The sequence below is a fragment of the Procambarus clarkii genome, chromosome 68 (assembly GCF_040958095.1).
Source record: "Procambarus clarkii isolate CNS0578487 chromosome 68, FALCON_Pclarkii_2.0, whole genome shotgun sequence".
Taxonomy (NCBI): domain Eukaryota; kingdom Metazoa; phylum Arthropoda; class Malacostraca; order Decapoda; family Cambaridae; genus Procambarus; species Procambarus clarkii.
Genome location: NC_091217.1, coordinates 1,763,793 through 1,790,654, shown reverse-complemented (window position 1 = coordinate 1,790,654; position 26,862 = coordinate 1,763,793). Strand labels below are relative to the sequence as shown.

General features: G+C 43.8%; 1 protein-coding gene across 1 annotated transcript; it reads right to left on the bottom strand.

Moving 5' to 3' along the window:
* Positions 1 to 24,656: 24,656 nt before the first annotated feature.
* On the bottom strand, positions 24,657 to 25,730 carry LOC138355602 (uncharacterized). The gene has a single exon (XM_069310914.1). The coding sequence runs from the start codon at positions 25,728 to 25,730 to the stop codon at positions 24,657 to 24,659; it is 1,074 nt and encodes a 357-aa protein (XP_069167015.1).
* Positions 25,731 to 26,862: the final 1,132 nt, after the last annotated feature.

Genomic DNA, 26,862 nt, shown 5'->3' with positions numbered 1-26,862 from the left:
CAGAAAAATGTGGAACAAACTGTCTGGTAGCAAATTCCGGAAAGCTTTCGGACGGTTAAGCATGCGAATGTCCACATTGCACTGGAATATACGAGGCCTTTTTATAAGTAGCAGGGAGCGTGATGATCATTTTCATTCGAGCTCCGCGGCGCCATCGGAGCGTGAAAGATCCAGATTATTTACGCACACTTATGGAATTCTTCGCACTGGGGGTTTGTAAAGCAGCGCCAACAACATGCATAGCGGTGCGCCTCCTCCCCCCCCAGCTTTATATATGCTGTCTACGCACGTACTCGTCGCTATCTCCCGTGAAATACCAAGTCCACTTTCGTATACAAAATACAATATACGCTGAATAAATAAATACTGATGGAGGTAATATTCCACAGCCATCACAAATAAAACCATGGGTTATAAATACAATTATAGACTGTAGTAACCTTCTCGTTCCTACCCATACCCTTCCGCCAACCCCCAACCACCCCCCCGGTATTCTCTTCCTGGCAATTGGCTTTTGAGTGTTAAACTGATTTCATCCCCAGTCGTCAAAACGGTGACTCACCTTGCAAGAAAAAACCTGGTTTGGTTTACATTATATCTGTAAATAAAAGAAAATGTTTCGAAAATATTTATATACTTAGTTAAATTCAGATGTGTTTGACACCCAAAGTTAAAGCGAATTTAATAAAACAAAAAAAGTATAAAACTAAAAATTAGTTACAATAAAATGCACAAGTACAACTCAAATATTTGCACAACTGTTGATTTGCAGGAAAACTATAAAAAGTTTGACTTGGCGCCTTCTTTTGATAATTATAACAAATTTTGAAAATCAGAATCATAAATTAAAATATATTGGCAAGAAGAGCTAAAGATTCATTAAATATAATGAATATGATCAAATAAAGAAAATAAATTGGATTACTTTTTCATTATTAACCTCATAAACAGGTGCATCTGCATTTGTACTGCTTCCCTAGTGGCCTAGACTATATGAAAGGTTACATAGTGTATGTCAAGAGCTAGCTATGACATTCCCATCTGACAGGATGGTTAGTCATGTAGGGGCATGTGAGCAGTAGCCTGTGCTTGTAAACGTTGAATCATTGTGAGGAACACAAGAGTGAATGAAGTACAGTAATATCGAAGTTCCAGGTACCTCATACCGACAGGTCTGTAGAGACTGGATACCGATAAAGAGCATGTGAGATCATTGACTGAGTGTCTGCTCACAGAGTTTACAAATGGAATGCTCAGGACTGCGAGATTCATCACCTGTAGCCACCTTTTCCGTATCGGTTTACTCAAAAAAAGCTAGTTGTTCCGAGATTAATTCACTTCCGTGCCAAAAGCCGTTTGGAGATCAATAAATGGAGCCTGAGAGATAAATAAAATAATAATCCCTGCTAAATAAAATAAAATATTCATCAAAGCAAGTTTTAGTGCTTCTTCCTGAAAAGAAACCATACAGGTTAGAAGCAAGTTGGGGTCTAATTTGAAACATTAACCTGTGGAGTATAATCCTTTCAAGAACTTTACAAATACAGGATATCAGAGAGATTGGTTTGAATTTTTGTGATTTTGTTTTAGATACGGGTATTAATGACTCCCCAAGTCCAGCGGTAACCCTGCCTCAGACTTTGTTAAAAGTTAAAAATCAGATTATAATTTGCCAAATTATTCGAATCGTAGTACAAATAATCAGCAGTAATAATAATACAACACGCTTCTGGATGGTAAACGAGTCACTCGATCAGACGGTTACCTATAGCTGGGTGTATTTAGTAACTGGTGGCAGATGTGAGGACAGCCTAGCCTTTGACAACGCTATGGGATTTTCGCGTTACGAAAATAAAACCAAATAACTAACACAAAAGTTATTAATCTTGAAGCCGTAGGCTAGTGTGACAATACTGCAACAACAACAATCGTCTAAACTGATCAGGTGAAATATAAGTTGAGAAAACTTTTGAACTCGAAAAACTTAAATGGCAAATTCGCCAATTTATAATTTCTGTCACTAATTCGGTCTATATCTCTACTTTCAGATTCTATTGATATCTCAAAAAAAAAAAAAAACAGCAGTTTTAACGACGACTAAAATATAGATGACTATCTAAAGATAATTAAAATTAATAATCGCGCTCTGTATATACTGACAGTACCAGCGCTCAATGCATACTCCCAATACCAATACAATACATACAGTAGTGCCAACACCGACAGTCAATGCTAATACCCAAGACAACAGTAGTTCCAATACATACCAATACCCAATACATACAGCAGTCCCAAATCATACAATAGTCCATACATAGAATAGTAACAATACCCAATATATACAGTTGTCCCTGTACAATACACATAGTAGTCCCAATACCAATACATACAGTAATCCCAATACCAATACATACATTAGTCTCAAACCATACATTAGTTCCAATACTGAATGGACCCAATACATACAGTAAGTCTCAATACCAATACCCTGTACATACAGTAGTAGCCCCAATACCAATACCCTGTACATACAGTAGTAGCCCCAATAACAATACCCTGTACATACAGAAGTAGCCCCAATAACAATACCCTGAACATACAGTAGTAGCCCCAATAACAATACCCTGAACATACAGTAGTAGCCCCAATAACAATACCCTGAACATACAGTAGTAGCCCCAATAACAATACCCTGAACATACAGTAGTAGCCCCAATATCAATACCCTGAACATACAGTAGTAGCCCCAATAACAAAACCCTGTACATACTCGAAACATCAGCAACTCTCAACTCAGAAAACTTAAGAGAATCTATAGAGCCGCTAAGTAATATCAAACGCTTTTGACCTTTCTACTGCCCTGCTACATCTACTACAGCCGCTACTGCTGCTACTTCTACCACCACTGCTACTTCTCATGCTACTACCACCATTGTTACGTCGACCACATCCAACAAAACAACAACTATTATAATTACTACTACCGATTCTACTGCACACGGACCAAAGAAGTAATAATTAAAATATACATAATTTAGAGAAAATTGATTAGTATTAGTATTAATATTCCATAAAGAAACATTGCACTCTGCCCTCAGAAAATGTCATTTACATATTTCTTTTTTTATAAAACGTCACTGTTGAAAATGAAGAACATTTCGTTCAGGCTGTCTCGCACCCTGGGAGTCTCACTGCAAACTAAAAGAATGGTCCGATAAGTGGCTTATAAAGTTTAACTCAGGCAAGTGCAAAGTAATGAAACTGGGTGCTATCAAGTAAGAGAGGAAATTCTCCATGAATCGGACAGTAATGTAGAGCATAGAGATTGATATTACTTCGAACGTAAGAACAACTTTTAACATTATAATAAGGAGTCTTGCGGTACCTAGTATATCATATACGTCAGACCAATTCTAAAATATGCTCGTTTACGCGAAATTCTTAACTGGTTAAACGCAATAGGAAACAGGAGAAAGTAAAGGCGATTACTACCAAACTCGTAGGGTTAAGAGGTAAGCTTTACGAATCGAAAATAAATGAATTACGCTTCACATATCCGGAAAAAAATACAAGAAACAGTGAGACATGATTACCACCTGCAAAATTCTCTGGTAATTTACAAAGACAATTTTACATAAGTTATTTGTACACAGAGAAATTTAAACAACTGGTAGCTAACGCCGGAATGACCCACAGAGATATTAGAATGTTCTTAATGATAGTTTCTAGTACACTAAAGGTTGAGAAGCAGAAATGAAGAGCTAAAGCTCAACCCCCACAAACTCAACAAGGTGAGTAAAGTTGTGTTTGTGGCTAGGTGACCAGTAGAAATCGTGCACCAATTTACATGGAAAAATTCTTGCACGGCGACAGTAAATTTTGGTTTTGAAAGAGAGGATGTGGTGGAGGGGTGAGAGGTGAGTGAGTAGTGTGGGAGGGGATGGGGAGTGCATGTAGGTATAAGCAGTGCAGAGCGAGTAGGGTGCACATAGGTTGGGGCAGTGTTTCGGGGATGGGCTTAGGAGAGCATGTAATCCGAGCAGTGTGAATGTAGTAGTGGTGCGGTACGCCAGGAATTGCCGGCCACCGCCCTAGGCTGGTCATTGTGGTCCACCCTGTTGCAACTGGCTCACACTGCGGCCCTGGGTCACATTATTTGTCAGTGTGATCTGCGGTCTGGATCACACTGATCCTTTGGTCACACTGATGCTTAGGTCACACCCTACCTTTGTTCACACTGTTCCATGGGCCACTGTTTCCCAGTCACAATGCAGCCTAGGACACACTTTTTCAGTTTCAAATCATCCGCGCGTGAGTTCGTATGGAATTTCTAGTGTGATCTACTTCCCACTGACATAGCCTATTCCCTCCTAAACATTTTCAAATATCAAACTTATAAACACTTTGAGCTTAGTGTTGTTGGGATCGAACTGTTGACAACCCAACACATTTAATTTAGGTTTATTCTGAATGTTTATCCTAATGCTTCGTTGTACTACAACGGGGTACATGAATCTGAACAGGTGTCAGCCTCAGCCGGACCTGTTGTCAGGTGCGACACACTTTGGGCTGAGGTCTGACAAAGGACAAGAAAATAAGATGGTATAAAACTTCATCATGGATATATTGTGATATATCTCTAATCACCTTATATACAATATGTTACATTATATATATATATATATATATATATATATATATATATATATATATATATAAGAAAAAACGGTATTATCTCTGCGTACAAAATAGTAACTCGAATCGACACAATTGACAAAGAAGAATTCTTGAATATTGCCGATTCAGGAATAGAATGTCATAGATTCAAACTAGGGGAAACAAAGCTGCCGAAATAAACATTAGAAAGTTAGATTTTTGCAGAGTGGTGGACAGTTGGAACAAGTCAAGAGAGATTGGAGGACAAAACCGTCAGTAGTTTCAAAAGCGTTATATGATGGTGTATTGAAAAGACGGAACACCATGAGAGTAGCTGTCATCCTGTAACTACACTTACATAATTACATAGGAGGAGTGAGGGACTTCATATAGAATAAGTTAGCAGAACGCTGCTGTATATCAAAGCTTGTTAATAATGTAAAATAAAGTGAGTTGCACAAGGCAGAACTGTTGGTGGCACGCTGCCTGCTTACAACGCGATATCATGTCCAAGGCCGAATTTTTTTCAAGGATTTACGCAATTACTTACGAAACCTCTACATATTTCCGCAATCATGACGGCTAAATTTACATCTATTAAATAGTTTATACGTTTCGAAGCACAAAAGAGGTTGTTTATAACCATACTAGTGAATTTTCTACACCATACTAGTGTATTGTGAATTTTCGAAGTACAACGAGACTGTTTATGAGCATTATATATTGTGAGGTTTCGAAGCACAGCGAGGTTGTGTATAACCATAATAGCCTTGTATTGTGAAATTGTGAAGCTTCGAAGCTCGTAAATTATTAAATAAATGTAAACAATGTCTCTATGAATGAGGAGAGGTGTACAGGTGTCGAAGGTGTGTGCACAAATGTTTGTTGAATCCTGAGGCCACAGACCCCTATAATATCAACTCATACAGACATATTGTATGTGTGTAACTAATTGTAAAGTGCATTGGTTCTGTGCTGGGTTGCTGTGAGAGGTCATCTCTGAAGAGCTAGGCTGGAGTAGGGATACGATACAAAGAGTGTTTAGATATTGTGTAAACTTTACCAAGCACATATATCGTTTATTCTTGTGCTCATAACTTGTCTCTGATATATTTCAGGGAATTTTGATAATTGCGATATTTCTAACATAAAGACACTAATTATTATTATTAGTAGTATAATATATAATATAATAATATTTAACAATATTAATTATAATATAGTATTATAATATACACAATAATTATATAATTAATAATATTAATTATAAATATATATTACAGCATAATAATGATAATTAATGTAAAATAATAATTATAACAAAATTTGATTAGACGTTCAGATGTAAGTCTCATCCTAATCACACACTCAGACCTTGACAAAGCACTCAGGAGAGTGCCAAAGACTTGGTGTAAATTCCTTACATAAAATTTCACATATACACAGGTGTGGGTTTTTATCTTATGTTATTATGTCTGAGAGAAGACATTACCATTACTAATTACAGTATTATTCTTATTCTTCTTCTTATTATTATACTCTATATATACAATTAATATTATTTTATTATTATTATTATACTGTATATATGTACAATTATTATATTATTATGTTATATTTATAATAAATTGTATTACAGGCATTATTATAGTTTACATTAACATTCTTATTATACCGTAATATATATTTATAATAAATATTATTACAATTTACACTGAAAATTAATGATATTATATAAACACATTCACAAAAGTAGCCAAAACACCTACAAAATCTACCCATTAAGTTGACAAAGGAGATACTACCAGACACAGAATATTCGCGACAGTATTTCCCCGTGAACACGATGCTCTCAGCACTCTCAGGTAATAATTAAAACAGTGAGTTTAAAACAATTGATTACAGGCACAATCACAGCGTGAGAATATATGCTCTGTTTCAAAGATATATTTTCACACTCACACTGATATACTGACTGTCGTCCTAGATTAATGGCCATTTGATATGCATTTATACATGTATTTTATTCAGTATTGTGTACAGTACTGTACATATTATGTGTGAATATATATATATATATATATATATATATATATATATATATATATATATATATATATATATATATATATATATATATATATATATATTATTAAATATGACCGAAAAAGTAAGATTAATAATTCTAACACGAATTTTCTCAATCTTTCGTACATTTCTTTTCACTGTTGGAGGTAATTCTCCAAAATTCATTTTTATTTTTGGAGAATTGGATTTTTATTTTTTTTATTTTTGGATTTTTTTTATTTTGGAGAATTGATTTTTGAATTACCTCCAACAGTGAAAAGAAATGTACGAAATATTGAGAAAATTCGTGTTAGAATTATTAATCTTACTTTTTCGGTCATATTTAATAATATATGTCTACAGGAAAGACTGCTACCAAAATATACTAATATATATATATATATATATATATATGTATGTGTATATATATATATATATATATATATATATATATATATATATATATATATATATATATATATATATATATATATATATATATATATATGCGAACAAGCCTGAATGGTCCCCAGGACTATATGCGTCTGAAAATATAGTCACTTCTGGGGTGTGAGTTTTCAGACATATATATATATATATATATATATATATATATATATATATATATATATATATATATATATATATATATATATATATATATATATATATATATATATATATATATATATATATATATATGTTTATTTATTTTTGACTTTACTGGCTACCTTTTGTGTTAACATGTGATTTTCTGATGGGAAATTCTAGCTATATTTGAGAGATACACAGTAAACACTGAGATTTCTTAGCGACACTTCAGCTCTACCTGTACGGTCCTAATGACATTACATCTACGAATAACGACGGCGATGGTAATTGGTCCAGTGGAGGGGGGGGGGGTGGACCCCTGGACCCGTTACCTGCTCAGGTGGGCCACACGGCCCAGCTGTTGTAAAAGACAGTCGCCGAGCGTGAGCACAGGCCGGGACCTTGTGGTGTGCCGCAGGTGGTACAAACTTCCTGCACCCCACCACCACCACACCTGCCAGGTACACACCTCCTTACACCCCACCACACCTGCCAGGTACACACCTCCTTACACCCCACCACACCTGCCAGGTACACACCTCCTTACACCCCACCACACCTGCCAGGTACACACCTCCTTACACCCCACCACACCTGCCAGGTACACACCTCCTTACACCCCACCACCACCACCACACCTGCCAGGTACACACCTTACACCCCGTCACCACCACATCTGTTGGGTACACACCTTACACCACACCACCACCACCACCACACCTGCCGGGTACACACCTTACACCCCACCACCACCACACCTGCCGGGTACACACCACACCACCGAGGCACACAGCTCCCACAACACCACACCCCGAAGCATCCAGTCTACGGAGTCGCTCTTATTCAAAGACATTTTTATTAATCGTGTTATGGATTTTGTGGTTTATAATGTAATCAAAATCTTCGAGAAGAAATCCTATATCAAATATCAGTTTGCCACGCGTCCTGAAGCCATGTGTGTGGTTGATACGTCAACGCGTTCCCTTCATTTGCCACAACGTACAAAATCCAACCTCCTAACCTAACCAGAAACATACGAACCCAAACAACCCACTTAACCTAACCTCCCAACGCATAGATAACGTAGATACGTGTGAGCCGTTACTTTCCACCGCAGGTTGCACTGGTATCGTTGGTTACCACAACGCATAGGTTCGAGCCCTCATCACTGCTCCTATGGATTTCCTAATTTATATTCACGATAATGTGATTTCTCTGTGTAATAGCAATAAATAATAATAATAAAAGAGGCGGGACCAAAGAGCCAAAGCTCGATCCCCGGAAACACAACTAGATGAGTACTAGGTGAGTACACTGTACGTTCCCACTCATTACCGATTCTAAACCGCAATTACATTACTCCTTGACCCTCAGAATAACATGATCTGCGCCGCGCAACGCAGCCATGGCGCTGTCACGGCCAATATGACAGTGTCGTATAACACATTAGCTACTGGGTCTGAAATCTGCACCGTAAAATTATTTCAGTTCTGAGCGTGTGACTGAGAGTCACACCGCCCAGGATGGGTGAGTGTGAGAGCGTGAGTCACACCGCCCAGGATGGGTGAGTGTGAGAGCGTGAGTCACACCGCCCAGGATGGGTGAGTGTGAGAGCGTGAGTCACACCGCCCAGGATAGGTGACCTTGTTAGTATCTTAAGATAAGCATCTTATAGCTTCGTAATTACAATTGTTACTTAACCTATTATAGGTATAGGTTAAGTAATAATTGTAATTACGAAGCAATAAGATGCTTATCTTAACATACTAACAAGGTTAGGTAAGGTCGGTGTTTTCTATGAAGCTTTTTAAGGGTATCTATTATGTTTAGTATATCACCTATGCACGTAGTTAATAAGTCAATATTGACTTTACGAATTCAGGATGGGTGAGTGTGAGAGCGTGAGTCACGCCGCCCAGGATGGGTGAGTGTGAGAGCGTGAGTCACACTGACCAGACGGAACTCACGCCAGTCACTGAATGAATGACCTTTTACCTCTAAATGTTGTTGTTTCAGATTTAGCTACTCAGAACGAAGTGTCCATGTAGCACAGGCTATGGTGAGCCCGTAATACCTCTTAGAGCTACGTCTCTCAAAATTACCCTTTGTGAAGGTGAGGTGCGCGTCGCTCCACCGCTGACGTTGTGCTCACAACCTTACCCAAAAACTGCCACGACGTAACCTTTACATCTCTCCAGGGTATTATCCTTCTAAATGGCACAGGAAAAAAAATTCCACTTTTAGAGAGAAACGAACAATACCATGCTGCGAGTAACAGCCTAGCGAGTCCAAACCCCTGAACTAAAAAAAAATAAAGCTTGCGGGGTTGGGTTTGGAGAAGCTTGATGTTCTCTGGGTAAAATATCATTTGCAAATTTGATTGTTAAGTTTCGTGGTTCATTTGTGCTCTGAGCTACTGAAACTTCCACGCTGTTGACCGCCTCAATTCTTCAGGATTTCCGTAACGTTGAAATCGGGGTTGAGAGCAGTTTGCTCCATTTTAGTGTACCTTTGTTTGCTGGCCGGGGAGAAATATGTGCTGTTGAGAGTGTGTTCTGCGGCTCTTGGTTGCATTATCCCACACAACGGTGAAAATTCATGCGTGGTAAATAACCGGGGAGAATGGTGGGGGGCGGGGAGTGGCCCCTGGTGGGCCTGGTGGGTCTGGTGGGTCTGGTGGCCCTGGTGGGCCTGGTGGCTCTGGTGGGTCTGGTGGGTCTGGTGGGTCTGGTGGGCCTGGTGGGCCTGGTGGGTCTGGTGGGCCTGGTGGGTCTGGTGGGTCTGGTGGGCCTGGTGGGTCTGGTGGGCCTGGTGGGTCTGGTGGGCCTGGTGGCTCTGGTGGGCCTGGTGGGTCTGGTGGCCCCTGGTGGCCCCTGGCAGTTCTAACTACTCTGGCGGCCGCTTTCCCTGATACCCCTCTCCACCTGTGAAATGTGTGTTGTGTGTGTGGTACCTGACCCTGCTGTACCGCAGGTGCCTGACCCCTACTGTACCGCAGGTGCCTGACCCCTACTGTACCGCAGGTGCCTGACCCCTACTGTACCGCAGGTGCCTGACCCCTACTGTACCGCAGGTGCCTGACCCCTACTGTACCGCAGGTGCCTGACCCCTACTGTACCGCAGGTGCCTGACCCCTACTGTACCGCAGGTGCCTGACCCCTGCTGTACCGCAGGTGCCTGACTCCTGCTGTACCGCAGGTGCCTGACCCCTGCTGTACCGCAGGTGCCTGACCCCTGCTGTACCATAGGTGCCTGACCCCTACTGTACCGCAGGTGCCTGACCCCTACTGTACCGCAGGTGCCTGACCCCTGCTGTACCATAGGTGCCTGACCCCTGCTGTACCATAGGTGCCTGACCCCTACTGTACCGCAGGTGCCTGACCCCTACTCTACCGCAGGTGCCTGACCCCTGCTGTACCACAGGTGCCTGACCCCTGCTGTACCACAGGTGCCTGACCCCTGCTGTACCACAGGTGCCTGACCCCTGCTGTACCACAGGTGCCTGACCCCTGCTGTACCACAGGTGCCTGACCCTGGAGTACCAATGAGTACCATCATATACAGTACCATATGAACTGCAGGGCTAATTTACATGTAAATGGAATCCTTGAAACGTTCAGACAAGTTAAAGATCAGTGGAGGAGGAGGTGTCGTACTCTGCAAGGTAGTGAGGTGAGGGATGCATTGCTCCCCTTGCCAGGGGCCAGGGGAGGGACGGGGGGAGTAGTACTCCTATCCAGGGGCCAGGGGAGGACAGGGGGGGGGGGTGTCCAGTACTCCAATAGCCCTCCACAAAATAACTGGGCTGACTTGATTATATCATGCCGTTAGTCTCAAAATATATAAGTTAAGACATAGTTCATAGTATGAACTGTTATGTTGTTGGTGCCTCTTCTACTGGACCCCTAGAAGGTGTGGACATACTGAGGGTCCCTCAATGGTGTACCGAAAGGTTAAATAAAAAGTCCACTGCGGGCTCACCATAGCCTGTGCTACTTGGAACTTTTTGTTCCAAATTGTATAATTTTTTACAAGAACATACCGGAGGGGCAGCAGTTCTCGACCGACCTGGTGCTTCTATCCCACAAAAGACCAGAATTTGTAAACAATTAAGAACCCTCTTAAGACCTTCATAGGCTGGCCTGGCATGAGCGATCCCAAGGCGCGGCAACACTCAGGGTGTTGCCATCTCCGGCTCATGCCAGTGTTTACACTCAATTACAAGTTGATGACGCGAGAACTTGTGGAGGAGCTGCTCCTAATTGGTTTTTCAGTGTGGCAGCCCATTACGATCATCTCGAGAATTGGAGGAGAAATTACTTTTTCAATCGCAGGCGGATTGTTGGATATGGATGAGTCGGATTTCTTTGTGGGTGTGGTAGTGGGGAATGTTTGGCAGAGTGGGAAGGATAACAGTTGTTCTAATATGACAATCTGACTGCCTAATTTATTTCATTATTGTGTTGTGTGTTTGGAGGCCTTCGTGTCTGTGTAATTAGCGAGTGTGGATATCCGGTACTGTCTCTCACTCGCTAATATACATATGAACACTTTTCCACTTGAATGATACATGCATCTCCTACTTTCCTAACACTTAACGTCTCTGTCCACCTGTCAGTCACTGGGCCCTTCGGAGTCGGTCAGCTGTTGTGGGTTGCGTCCTCAGGAAGATCAGTCGTTGGCCCTAGAGGGACCTCAATAAGTCTGAGAAGCCAAATACACAATCTCTCTCTCTCTCTCTCTCTCTCTCTCTCTCTCTCTCTCTCTCTCTCTCTCTCTCTCTCTCTCTCTCTCTCTCTCTCTCTCTCTCTCTCTCTCTCTCCACAACTCAATGTCAGTGGACCCAAACGCTCGTGGGAAAGACCCTGAATGCACCACATTTTAAGTGATTGGAGAAGACTAAGTTTCGATCCATCTTGAGTTCTAGAGATCGAGTCCAACGGAGGATTTTCTATGATATAAGGGATATCTTGGCGCTCAGACCAACTTCTGGCCAAAAATGATGCTGCTTTCTTCAGAGTTTATTGACTCTGGAATTCAATCGCCTTTTCTCTCTAAGTTTTATAAACTCTTGGAGTTTTAAAGCCTTACATTTTCCAACCTGCATGTTCTCGAACTTTTGTAAGAAAAATGATCATGCCTATTTATGCATTCTTCTTTTAAGACCTATTAATTTGACTGCAATAATTGTTTGAATTATTTGGATTATTATATATTATTATTAATATTATAATTAATATTACTATTATTGTTATTATTCTTAGGCAAATATTAACGTTAAAGTTATTTCTGCCACACATGACATTCTACACAGGGGGGGGGGGGTGGAAGGGAGGAGGGGGGAGATAGTGTGTGGGGGTGTGGGGGGGGAAGGGAAGAGGGGGAGACAGTGTGTGGGGGTGTGGGGGGGAGGGAAGAGGGGGAGATAGTGTGTGTGGGGGTGTGGGGGGGAAAGGGAAGAGGGGGAGATTAAGGGTGGGGGTGTGAAAGGGGGGGGGGGGTAATGAATGATGAACTCCATCACACAGGTGTCCACGCTTGACATAGCGTACTAAGCTTTGATAGCCTGTCAAGCACCACCGTAAATCTTCCAGCAGCTTTTAACATACAATGTGTAATATTTTACCGCATTGAAATGACTCGGACGGCCTGACCTGCCCCGGGCTCCGCCACGCACACACTGTAATAAAACCCGGAATTAATTGTACATTACGACTGTTTTCTTACCCATAAACACCGATATGTGTTGATACGAGATAATGTTACCGGCTCGTGATTACCTAATTTGGAATTTTGGGAAAGTGAGTTAGGAAGTTAAGCCTTTTTTGTTAATTCTGCACCTCTTAACTGTGTATTTCTTTATGTAGGTTAACTGCAAACATGTACATATATATTATATATACATATACGTATACATATTCACAAGCATATACCATACACATAGTCGCAAACATATATATTGTAGAAAATTACTGAAAGGGTTAGATCAATGATTTTTTCTTAGCAAGGATGTTATCAATATTTCTTACATTCTTCTTTATTAAACAAGTTGAAAAATTAACTCTCCAAAGTTTCTTTTGCCGTTTCACATGAACTTTGGCGAGTTAATTGTTCAAATTCTTTCTCACGCAACGATGAACGTAAGAAATACAGGGAAGATTCGTGCTAGTATTACTGGCCCTTGTGTGTGGCACTCATCATCCTAGTGAAAGGTGGTCTGAGACTCATGAGTGTCTGGGACTCATGAGTGCCTGGGACTCATGAGTGCCTGGGACTCATGAGTGCCTGGTACTCATGAGTGCCTGGGACTCATGAGTGCCTCAGACTCATGAGTGCCTCAGACTCATGAGTGCCTCAGACTCATGAGTGCCTCAGACTCATGAGTGCCTGGGACTCATGAGTGCCTCAGACTCATGAGTGCCTGGTACTCATGAGTGCCTCAGACTCATGAGTGCCTGGTACTCATGAGTGCCTGGGACTCATGAGTGCCTCAGACTCATGAGTGCCTCAGACTCATGAGTGCCTGGGACTCAGGGTGGTGATATTAACACTGACGTTATTAGAATCAGGACCGTTGCTGTTTCGTTGCTTATCTTACTGGTGCCAGCTGCTGCTTGAGTTGCAGTGTTGCTGTTACTACTGCTACTGTTGCTGTAACTGATGGTGCTGTTGTTGGTCCTACCATGTAAACTTACGAATTGTTGTTGTTGTTTTTGTGGTAGTTAAGATTATGTCTTTGTTGTCAATGGCGTTGTTATGGGTCTTTCCTTCTCTCACAAGTCACCAACTAATCCCCCGTCTGTCTGTCTGTCTGTCTGTCAACAGCCTCCGTGTTTCTACTGTCTTTCTGTGGCCCGTAAACTCAACCCAAACAAGTGATCCGCCATCACAGCCCTCCTGTGGCCCTCAAGCGTCACTTCTGGCATATCACTCTACCAGATGCTGCCAGGGGAGAGAGAGAAAGAGAAAGAGAAAGAGAAAGAGAGAGAGAGAGATAGAGAGAGAGAGAGAGAGAGAGAGAGAGAGAGAGAGAGAGAGAGAGAGAGAGAGAGAGAGAGAGAGAGAGAGAGAGAATCAAATAAATATTATTAAATTAAGAAAAAGAATTATAAAAATTTTCATTTAAATTAAAAAATCATGTAAACTTCGAATAATAATAATATTGAGAAAATCCACTAGGGTAATGAGATGGGCTCGAACCTCAGAATTTGGCATTGCCAAGACAAGACCTTTAAGTCAGTGGTGGTCTAGTGGTAGAGTATGCGGCTTGACAATGCCAAGGTCGCAGGTTCGCATCCACCTCACTGCCCCAGTGGAATTTCTCACTGATATATATCACGTTTATATGATTTCTGTATGTTAATAATAATAATAATTAATAATAATAAGAAGAAGAACTATTATTACTTTTATTATTATTATTATTATAAGAAGAAGAAGAAGAAGAAGAAGAAGAAGAAGAAGAAGAAGAAGAAGAAGAAGAAGAAGAAGAAGAAGAAGGAAGAATAGTAAGAAAAAAGAGGAGGGAGAAGTTGAAAACGAAAAAGAAAATATACAGACAATAAAGAAGTACAAATAAGTACAAATCAGTTAAAAAAACACTCATACAAAGTAACAAAAGCAGGATACAAAACACACACACACACACACACACACACACACACACACACACACACACACACACACACACACACACACACAGGGATAAACAACATTCAGGAGAAAAATGAAAAGACAAGTATGGAGTAACATTTTAAACGAATAACTGAAAACCCTGAGACCTTGAAGCCGCTCGAGCGACCGGTCCCGAGGTTGGGCTCGTCCAAGCGGCGGCCAACCCCACACAGGCAGTCATCATTTTCAAAGTTCCGTGTATTCAAAATCGGCATTTTTCATATACAGTGTTATTATTGTGTATTATAATTAACCTGTATAGTTTGGCCGAAGTCAGGTTATTGTTAGATGTTAAGGTTCTGTTCGAAATTATTTGTATTTGCAGTATGTAGGTGAAGCGCCTATATTGGTGTGATTCGAACATAGGAAGAGAGTGAAGCAATGCTGAAGAAAAGTTCGACACCTGCAGACCCACTCTGTCTGTCTGTCTGTCTGTCTGTCTGTCTGTCTGTCTGTCTGTCTGTCTGTCTGTCTGTCTTTCTGTCTGTCTGTCTGTCTGTCTGTCTGTCTGTCTCTCTCTCTCATTCTTTCTAGCCCATCCTCATCAACACAGCATCCCGTCCTCATCAACAAAGCCAGCCCGTCCTCATCAACACAGCAACCCGTCCTCATCAACACAGCAGCCCGTCCTCATCAACACAGCAGCCCGTCCTCATCAACACAGCAGTCCGTCCTCATCAACAAAGCCAGCCCGTCCTCATCAACACAGCAACCCGTCCTCATCAACACAGCAGCCCGTCCTCATCAACAAAGCAGCCCGTCCTCATCAACACAGCAACCCGTCCTCATCAACACAGCAGCCCGTCCTCATCAACACAGCAGTCCGTCCTCATCAACACAGCAGCCCGTCCTCATCAACACAGCAGCCCGTCCTCATCAACACAGCAGCCCGTCCTCATCAACACAGCAGTCCGTCCTCATCAACACAGCAGCCCGTCCTCATCAACAAAGCAGCCCGTCCTCATCAACACAGCAACCCGTCCTCATCAACACAGCAGCCCGTCCTCATCAACACAGCAACCCGTCCTCATCAACACAGCAGCCCGTCCTCATCAACACAGCAGTCCGTCCTCATCAACACAGCAGTCCGTCCTCATCAACACAGCAGCCCGTCCTCATCAACACAGCAGCCCGTCCTCATCAACACAGCAGCCCGTCCTCATCAACACAGCAGTCCGTCCTCATCAACACAGCAGCCCGTCCTCATCAACACAGCAGTCCGTCCTCATCAACACAACAGCCCGTCCTCATCAACACAGCAGCCCGTCCTCATCAACACAGCAGTCCGTCCTCATCAACACAGCAGCCCGTCCTCATCAACATGTGGAAGTGTGTCAGAAGAGAACACGTGGAAGTGATAAGCTTCGTGGCTTATCGCTTGAGATCATGACAAAGAACTTCACCCTCCAGAAACTCAAGGTGTTGAGATATTCCGTCCTCCTAATAGAGCGTCGCATTTTGACTTACAGTATAACTAAGGCCAAAAATCGTCGTTACTAGCAAATGGCAGCGGCTCGCGAAATTGACATACTGTCCCGTTTTCTGTTTTGGGTCCTCTGGTAGGGTAGGATAAGGGCCCTGTAGTACGACAGTTTCCTGACGTTGAGAAACTTTAGGAGGACGGGCTGGTTGAGACCCACAGCGCTGTAGCGTACACTGAGTGAGCCCATGATACCTGTACCTGTCTCTCTTTGGCCTTGAGGCAAAAGTTTTTTTTATACATTAACTAGATGGGGTACCGGACGGTGCCCGCGTAGACCCGCGCTACTCTCCAGCATCGTTTTAACTCGTACACTGTGCTTCTAGAGTTCAAGCCAAGCAAGTGTAAAGTAATACCGCTTGGTGTAGGCAACATGAAACTGATCATAATATAGTGGAGAGGAAACTATGTTTGAATTGGACAGGTTCTAACAGAGAACCAGTCGCCAGAAACCAACATCAAACAAATATCATCAGCTCCATATACAAGGCTTGCCAACATAACAACTCCATTTAGGAATCTGAACAAGGGGTCGCTGAAGACCTCGTATACAACGTATGTCAGACCAATTCTGGAATTTGCGGCACCAGCGTAGAATAATTTTCTCGTTTAACATATAAGGGTGTTGGAGAAAGTTCAAAGGTATGCCATCAAGGTAGTCCTTGAACAGTATGGTCCGAGTCACCAGGGAATACAGCAAATGAGACAAACAATTTGCACGGGTGGTATACGAACGAACGGACACACGTGGAAACTAGGAACCCGAATGAGAAATGGACATTAAAAATAATTGTTGTTTGTGCCAGGGAAGTAATGGAGGTAGACTCAACACAGCTTCAAATGTATATATATGACGGAGCCAAACTTGGAGAACTGTTCACCAGTATATTGAAGGATGGGAGCCAATATAATCATCCTCAAAAGTATAAGTAAGTCATTACAGATAGGACCTGCCCATTACTACCCTGCAGGGGGTCATTGTACGACCCCCTGTGTGTGTGTGTGTGTTGACAACCCCAGTGTGTGTGTGTGTGTGTGTGTGTGTGTGTGTGTGTGTGTGTGTGTGTGTGTGTGTGTGTGTGTGTGTGTGTGTGTGTGTGTGTGTGTGTGTGTGTGTTGACAACCCCAGTGTGTGTGTGTGTGTGTGTGTATGTGTGTGTACTTATCTAGTTGTACTTGCGGGGGTTGAGCGCTGGCTCTTTGGTCCCGCCTCTCAACTGTCAATCAACAGGTGCACACGTTCCTGAGCCTATTGGGCTCTATCATATCTACACTTGAAACTGTGTATGGAGTCGGCCTCCACCACATCACTTCCTAATGCATTCCATTTGTCTACTACTCTGACACTGAAAAAAAAATTCTAACGTCTCTGTGGCTCATTTGGGCACTCAGTTTCCACCTGTGTTCCCTAGTGTGTGTGCCCCTTGTCTTAAATAGCCTATCTTTATCTACCCTATCAATTCCTCTGAGAATCTTGTATGTGGTGATCATGTCCCCTCTAACTCTTCTGTCTCCCAGTGACGTGAGATTTAATTCCCGTAGTCTCTCCTCGTAGCTCATACCCCCTCAGTTCGGGCACTAGTCTGGTGGCAAACCTTTGAACCTTTTCCAGCTTAGTCTTATGCTTGACTAGATATGGACTCCATGTTGGGGCCGCATACTCCAGGATTGGCCTGACATGTGGTATACAAAGTTCTGAAAGATTCCTTACACAAGTTTCTAAAGACCGTTCTGATGTTAGCCAACCTGGCATATGCCGCTGATGTTATCCTCTTGATATGGGCTTCAGGGGACAGGTCTGGCGTGATATCAACCCCCAGGTCTTTCTCTCTCTCTCTGACTCTTGAATTATTTCATCTTCCAAATGATACCTTGTATCTGGTCTCCTGCTCCCTACACCTATCTTCATTACATTACATTTGCTTGGGTTAAACTCTAACAACTATTTGTTCGACCATTCCTGCAGCTTGTCCAGGTCTTCTTGAAGCCTTAAGCTGTCCTCCTCTGTCTTAATCCTTCTCATAATTTTGGCGTCGTCAGCAAACACTGAGAGGAATGAGACTGTACCCTCTGGGAGATCGTTTACGTATATCAGAAACAGGATAGGTCCGAGTACAGAGCCCTGTGGGACTCCACTGGAGACTTCACGTCAATCTGAGGTCTCACCCCTCACTGTAACTCTCTGCTTCCTATTGCTTAGATACTCCCTTATCCACTGGAGCACCCTACCAGTTACTCCTGGCTGTCTCTCTAGCTTATGCATCAGCCTTTTATGGGGTACTGTGTGAAAGGCTTTCCGACAGTCCAAAAAAATGCAGTCCGCCCATCCTTCTCTTTCTTGCTTAATCTGTCACCTGATCGTAGAATTCTATTAAGCCTGTAAGGCAAGATTTACCCTCCCTGAACCCGTGTGCGTGTGTGTATGTGCGTGCGTTTGTGCGCGTGCGCCCTTTACCTATCTCTCAGAAGTGTAATCATTAACGTGATTGGATGCAATTCAACTTTCCTCCTCGTTACGATTTATAGGGTACTGTGTATTGTGGTGGGTTGTTAACGCTGAACTGTTAACGCTGATTCCGTTTTCTGAGCGGCGTGAGTCGAAGGGGTGACTCCCCCAGCGCCTGCTCGTGTCCCTGGCGCACTTAACGCTCATTATCATACGCTCTTATTGTGCTATTATTGTCCCGCTGTGTGCTCACTGTGCTTTGTTGTGTGTTGATGTATTGTGTTGATTCCCGTGAGTGATCCAGACATAGATCACAGAGCAATGCTTTAATTACCTTGCTTGCGTCCACTCCCTAATTACCCCATTTTATCCATTCTGTGCTTTCATGCATAATACAGTTTACCTAATAAATTAGGATCATATCGTGTGTTTCAGATACCCAAACACTCTCTGATGACGATTAGAACTCTAGTCCTCCGCTTCGGTGGTCGTGGGTTCGAGGCTCCGATGGTGCAAGTGAATACATGTTATTTCCTCATTGATTTTGATTTACAATTGATGTGATTAACAAGTAGATCAAATTAATACCACCAGACTCAAGTGGCACACCAGGAGAGGCCTAAAGTCTCAGTTGGATACCAGTGGTGTGTCTCTGGCTTTCTTATTGTGGGTATTCATGGCACGGTCGGTAGAACTCCAGTCTTCCGCACACACCTGCACATACACTCGCCTTATTCCAATGACGAAGTTGAATGGTTTTCTCTTTCATGCGCCCCACATTCAGGGTTTCTGAACATGCTTTCACATTTTGGGCAAGCACAGACAAAAATGCGAGAGGTGGCTTATCACTAACTCTTTTTGGGAAATATGGAAGGGAAACCCCGAGGGGTGGGGAAGGGAGAGAGGGTGATGGGTGTTATGTGGGAGGGGATGAGGATAGGGAACGGATGGTCGAGAAGAAGACGTGTTCATTGGTCTCTTAACTATATGATCGAGTTTTCCGCTCTGGTCATTAGGCTGAGAGCCACAGTTAAGGCTCCGGTGACACCGGAGAGGTCCAGTGATCTTCCTTGTTAAGCAGGCAGCTGCTGATATGTCTGTCAGGTGTCTGCTGACACGTATCAAGACGATACACATATAGCAAGTAGAGCTAAATAAATTTGTTTCTATAAAAAAATGTTTTATCTTCACAATTTTTTTTCACGAAACACTGGAACAATATGGGACGGGAGTTGTTGATGGCTGTTATGGATGGGACAGGTAGAGGAGGGGAGTTTAATGGCGGATTGAGGAAAAAGAATAATGGGAGGAGAAATAAAATAAAGGAAAAAAGTTCGTTTATAATGGTAAGCCATTATGTGTCTCTGTAACCCTTTCCACTACCGCCCACAAGATGCGTATGGGGTGCATAATAAATGAATTAACTAATGGTAGAAGAGGAAGAATATTTGAAGAAACAGAATAATGGGAAAAGCGGCTAGGTCATAGGACGAGAAGCAGGACAATGGGACGAAAGGAAACAAAAATAGAAAGAGAGGCACGATATTAAGAAGAGAGGTATGATTAAGGGAGGCAGGCAATAAAGTAGAAGGAAGGCAAGACATAGGGTTGATGAGGAAGGTAATGGGTGGAGAGACAAGATAATGGGCGATTGGGAAGATAATGGAGTCAATCTGGAGCGTTACCGGAACATTTTGACCCTTCAATAAGGGTAATGTTGAGAAGTGGAGTGTAGATGCTGGGGTTGATCTGGGAGAGAACCCCACCACACACACACACACACACACACACACACACACACACACACATACAAGGTATGTGTGTGTGTGATACAATACATGAGGCCAGATACAAGGTATCATCTGGGAGAGGAAATTCTTCAGGAGTCAGAGAAGGAAAAAGACTTGGGGGTTGATATCACGCCAGACCTGTCTCCTGCAGCACATATCAAGCGGATAACATCAGCGGCATATGCCAGGCTGGCCAACATACGAACGGCATTCAGAAACTTGTGTAAAGAATCATTCAGAACTTTGTATACCACATATGTCAGGCCAATCCTGGAGTATGCAGCCCCAGCATGGAGTCCATATCTAGTCAAGGATAAGACTAAACTGGAAAAGGTTCAAAGGTTTGCCACCAGACTAGTACCCGAGCTAAGAGGTATGAGCTACGAGGAGAGACTACGGGAATTAAACCTCACTTCGCTGGAAGACAGAAGAGTTAGGGGGGACATGATCACCACATTCAAGATTCTGAAGGGGATTGATAGGGTAGATAAAGACAGTCTATTTAACACAAGGGGAACACGCACAAGGGGACACAGGTGGAAACTGAGTGCCCAAATGAGCCACAGAGATATTAGAAAGAACTTTTTTAGTGTCAGAGTGGTTGACAAATGGAATGCATTAGGGGGTGATGTGGTGGAGGCTGACTCCATACACAGTTTCAAGTGTAGATATGACAGAGCCCGATAGGCTCAGGAATCTGTACACCTGTTGATTGACGGTTGAGAGGCGGGACCAAAGAGCCAGAGCTCAACCCCCGCAAACACAACTAGGTGAGTACAACTAGGTGAGTACACACACACACACACACAAACTCCTCAGGGGAATTGACAGAGTGGACAAAGACAAACTCTTCAGCACGGGTGGGACACGAACAAGGGGACACAGGTGGAAACTTAGTCCCCAGATGAGTCACAGAGACGTTAGAAAGAATTTCTTCAGTGTCAGAGTAGTTAACAAATGGAATGCATTAGGCAGTGATGTGGTGGAGGCTGACTCCATACACAGTTTCAAATGTAGATATGATAGAGTCCAGTAGACTCAGGAATCTGTACACCAGTTGATTGACAGTTGAGAGGCGGGACCAAAGAGCCAAAGCTCAACCCCCCCAAGCACAATTAGCTGAGTACACACACACACCAGCCGCCCCACACACACACACACTCACACCTACACCCCTGTGATCACCTACCAGATAAAGAGTTACGTTACGGAATGTGGCTAGATCAAACTCTCCTGGCTGACCCCCAGCTCACTCGAGACGGCAGCGCTGATGATGAGGACACTGATCCTCTAAGATGTGTGGGAATATGTTAATGGTCAATTCAGATATTACAGGATACAACACTACATAAATCACATTTGAAACAACGGCATTTTTCAGAACTGCAAGAATGCGAATATACATATTAGTCTGTATTCACAACTTTCCAAGGGCGGTAACAAGTGGTGTCCAGCAGGGGCCGGAGCCGCGACCACACCTGTTCATAGTGGACATAAATGTCTCTCAAGGTGAAATAGAACCTCAACTGTCAGTCTCTGCGGACGATGTACAATTGATGAGTGTACGGGCAACCCCCCAGGAGGGCCGGAACAAACAGACAGACCGACGAGATCGCCTTTACCGGTGTTTCCGCAGTTGACCAGAGTGGGGAAACATAATGGCCACGACAACAAGAAATACGAGATCAGAAGAAGGAAATACAGGTCGACGGAGAGGGAACAGACAGCCACAGAGGAGGGAGCTGTTCTCGGGGTACGAACCCCCACCAAGACGAGCACCAGACGGCCCCGGACACAGTACCATCATCCGCAGCATACACAAAGAGGCTTTAGAAACCACGTAACCTTTGATCACTCAACGTCCGCGGGGATTCCACTCATCTTGTAGCATAAATAGAAACCTGGAAAGATCCAGAAATATTCTATTATAACGGTAAGAAAAATACGAGATGTCAGTTCTGAAGGACAGGTAGAAACTAAACACCTTAGAGGAACCAGAGATGTGGCAGGGGCGGGGATGGAGCAGTGGTGCCAGATTTGGGATAGATCTTGGAGGGGGGGGGGGGCGAGGGGAAGAGTCGAAAACAATTCCTCTCACACACAGATAGAAAAATGAGCGTTCGAGAGTCGCAATCCACGGACCTGGGTCCGATTCCCAGACAGTTGCAGAAAGAAATGGGCAGAGTTTATTTCACCTGATGCACCTGTTCACCAAGCAGTTACTAAATAGCTGGGAACTAGACAGCTGCTACGGGCTATATCCTGGGGATGTGCGTGTCAGAGAGAGAAATATATTGAATAAATATGATAAAAAAAATAGATTGAGTGAGTACAAGGACTTAACGTCGCTCGAGTAGAGAGAGCCATGATCGATACATATAAAATACTTCAGGGAATTGACATAGTGGAAAGATATATTTACAATAAACACCAATAGAACAGAGAGTATGCATCGAGGCTTGAGACACACACAGAGATCACACTAACGTGATGCATCAAATGAACAAATCCACAAGGGCCGTGACGAGGATTCGAACCTGCGTCCGGGACCATCCCAGACACTGCCTTAATCGACTGAGCTACGACAGGGTAAAAAGGGTTGAAACCGAAGTTCTACTGAACTTACTCAGTAGAAGTAATCACGGCCCTTGTGGATTTGTTCATTTGATGCATCACGTTAGTGTGATCTGTGTGTGATGATGTAAGGGCGAAGAGGGAGAACGGCCTATTGACATAGCTCGGGTGCAGGGGGGGGGGGGTTGTGTAAAAGCCTGGTTTGTGCCTCGGAGAGGCTACGGGATCCAGTAAGTTCAGTAGAACTTCGGTTTCAACCCTTTTACCCTGTCGTAGCTCAGTCGATTAAGGCAGTGTCTGGGATGGTCCCGGACGCAGGTTCGAATCCTCGTCACGGCCCTTGTGGATTTGTTAATCGAGGCTTGAGACTTTGCTTTTAGAATTCACAGAATCAATGAATTTCTTGCGATTCATAAACATTTTAGTAAGTTTATTTTAGCATAAGTGTAGTTGGAAAATTAAATGAACTAAGTGAGCAAACAACACCTGATTTCAAGTGTTGAATTATTGTATTTTATAATACAACTGGCATCTAAAGCCATGTCATAGTGATCTCGGTACTGTGAGAGGCAGGAGTTCCTGTTCTGAACCCGTGTTGTCCAGGGTTATGTAAACACTATGATTCCAAATGTCTTTTAATCTTTCTTATTTATTATGATGTGTGATGTTAGAGTTATTGTTCTATAATTTGTTGCATCTTCTTTACTACCTCCCTTATGGAGTGGCGCAATACCTGCTGTTTAAGTATGTTGAGGATAACGCCAGTCTGTAGGCTCCGTCTCCAGCGGATGTTTAGGTCTTGTGATAGTTCTCTTTTGCTATTTATAATACATATAGAATTCCAGGAATCTGTGTCGGCAGCAGAGTATATATATGCATACTGTTACCTGGTTGATGGGGTTCTGGGAGTTGTTCTACTCCCCAAGCCCGGCCCGAGGCCAGGCTTGACTTGTGAGAGCTTGGTCCACCAGGCTGTTGCTTGGTGGATTGTCTGGTCACTCCAGAGTCCAATGGAGTTAGGGTAACATTTGATATATGATTTAATGTTCGTGTTACATTCATAAATGATTCGTTTGGATTATTGATCTATGTGTTCATAGGTCTACTGAAAACAGAAGAGTACTGTATCCTATGTATTTTGTCCATTTCTTTGTTGTCATCTCTGAAGGTTTACATCACCCATGCGCAGCGGCCCAATGCTGGATTAAATTTTTGTTCTAGATTTTGCATAGGAGAAAAAAATATTTTGGATTCATTGGGCCAAGGCTTGGTGAGAGAGGGGGGGGGGGCGACATTCTTGTCCCTTCCCCTGGCCTACTGTTGTCAGCTTCACACCCCTATCCCCTATTCCCCATCCCCCAGGTCCCCACCCCAGTACCTACCATAAACCAGCGAGCGTGAGGGACATCTCACGCCATGATGCTCTGGGGTGTCTACTGTGCTGCTGAGTGTACGTGTGGATGGCTCCTGTGTACGGCTGAGTGTACGTGTGCATGGCTCCTGTGTACGGCTGAGAGTACGTGTGGATGGCTCCTGTGTACGGCTGAGAGTACGTGTGGATGGCTCCTGTGTACGGCTGAGTGTACGTGTGGATGGCTCCTGTGTACGGCTGAGTGTACGTGAGGATGGCTCCTGTGTACGGCTGAGTGTACGTGTGGATGACTCCTGTGTACGGCTGAGTGTACGTGTGGATGGCTCCTGTGTACGGCAGAGTGTACGTGTGGATGGCTCCTGTGTACGGCTGAGTGTACGTGTGGATGGCTCCTGTGTACGGCTGAGTGTACGTGAGGATGGCTCCTGTGTACGGCTGAGTGTACGTGTGGATGGCTCCTGTGTACGGCTGAGTGTACGTGTGCATGGCTCCTGTGTACGACTGAATGTACGTGTGCATGGCTCCTGTGTACGGCTGAATGTACGTGTGGATGGCTCCTATGTACAACTGAATGTACGTGTGCATGGCTCCTGTGCACGGCTGAATGTACGTGTGCATGGCTCCTGTGTACGGCTGAGTGTACGTGTGGATGGCTCCTGTGTACGGCTGAGTGTACGTGTGGATGACTCCTGTGTACGGCTGAGTGTACGTGTGGATGGCTCCTGTGTACGGCTGAGTGTACGTGTGGATGGCTCCTGTGTACGGCTGAGTGTACGTGTGGATGGCTCCTGTGTACGGCTGAGTGTACGTGTGGATGACTCCTGTGTACGGCTGAGTGTACGTGTGGATGACTCCTGTGTACGGCTGAGTGTACGTGTGGATGACTCCTGTGTACGGCTGAGTGTACGTGTGGATGGCTCCTGTGTACGGCTGAGTGTACGTGTGCATGGCTCCTGTGTACGACTGAATGTACGTGTGCATGGCTCCTGTGTACGGCTGAATGTACGTGTGGATGGCTCCTATGTACAACTGAATGTACGTGTGCATGGCTCCTGTGTACGGCTGAATGTACGTGTGCATGGCTCCTGTGTACGGCTGAATGAACGCGCCTGTAGCCAGTGCATCCGGTCGAAGACAAAAATAATATTAAAGACTCAGGAACTGGACACTTTCGTTAAACCACACAGTTTCCATTGTGGCTGACCTAGTTATAGTGTCCAGCACCCCGCATGTACCAGGGTGGTGGGCGGAGGTACAGTACCCTACACCCGCTACCGACGGTACACAAACCTTTGGTATTTTGTAATTAAATATTTACACCTTTATATGACACAGTTACTAAATTCACATTCGTGAATTTGATAACATTCCATTACATTGTGATAACTGATTTAGGGAGAACTGATGGTTTCGTCACCGTTGTTATTTTATCAAATCTGTGAGTGTGCAGTGTGGTGGGGGTGTGGGTGGGGGTGTTTAAGGGGGGGGGGGGGTGTGGGGGGAGTGGAGGTGTTGGGGGGGGTATGGGGGAGTGTGGGGGTGTAGACGTGTGGGGGTGTGGGGGTGTGGGTATGTGGAGGTGTGTGGAGGTGTAGGGGGTGTGGAGGTGTGTGGAGGTGTGGAAAGTGTGGAGGTGTGTGGAGGTGTAGGGGGTGTGGAGGTGTGTGGAGGTGTGTGGGGGGTGTGGAGGTGTGTGGGGGGGGGAGTGTGGAGGTGTGGGGGTGTGGAGGTGTGGGGAGTGTGGAGGTGTGTGGAGGTGTGTGGAGGTGTAGGGGTGTGGGGTGTGGGGGGTGTGGGGGATATGTGTGTGTGCATTTACTATTTGAATTTACTCTTTGTGCCTGCAGGATCCCTTAGCTCTTGGACCCCGACTTTCTAACTGTCGTTTGTCTCATGATCCGACTATCTACCTATTTTCCTCTATCATATCTACTACATATAAATCTTTCCCTCTCATACACACATCCCCAGGATAGAGCCTACAGCAGCTGTCTAACTCCCAGGTACCTATTTACTGCTAAGTGAATAGATGCATCGGGTGAAAGAAACTGCCCGTTTGTTACTGCCTCGGCCGAGAATGGAACCCGGGTCCTTAGGACAACGATCCACGCTCACACGTGGGTGAATCTGGAGTAGGTATACGCTTTTTAATGATAATTACACTGTTTTCGTGGCTAGTTCAATGTACGTGTAACGTGTGGGTAATTCCCTC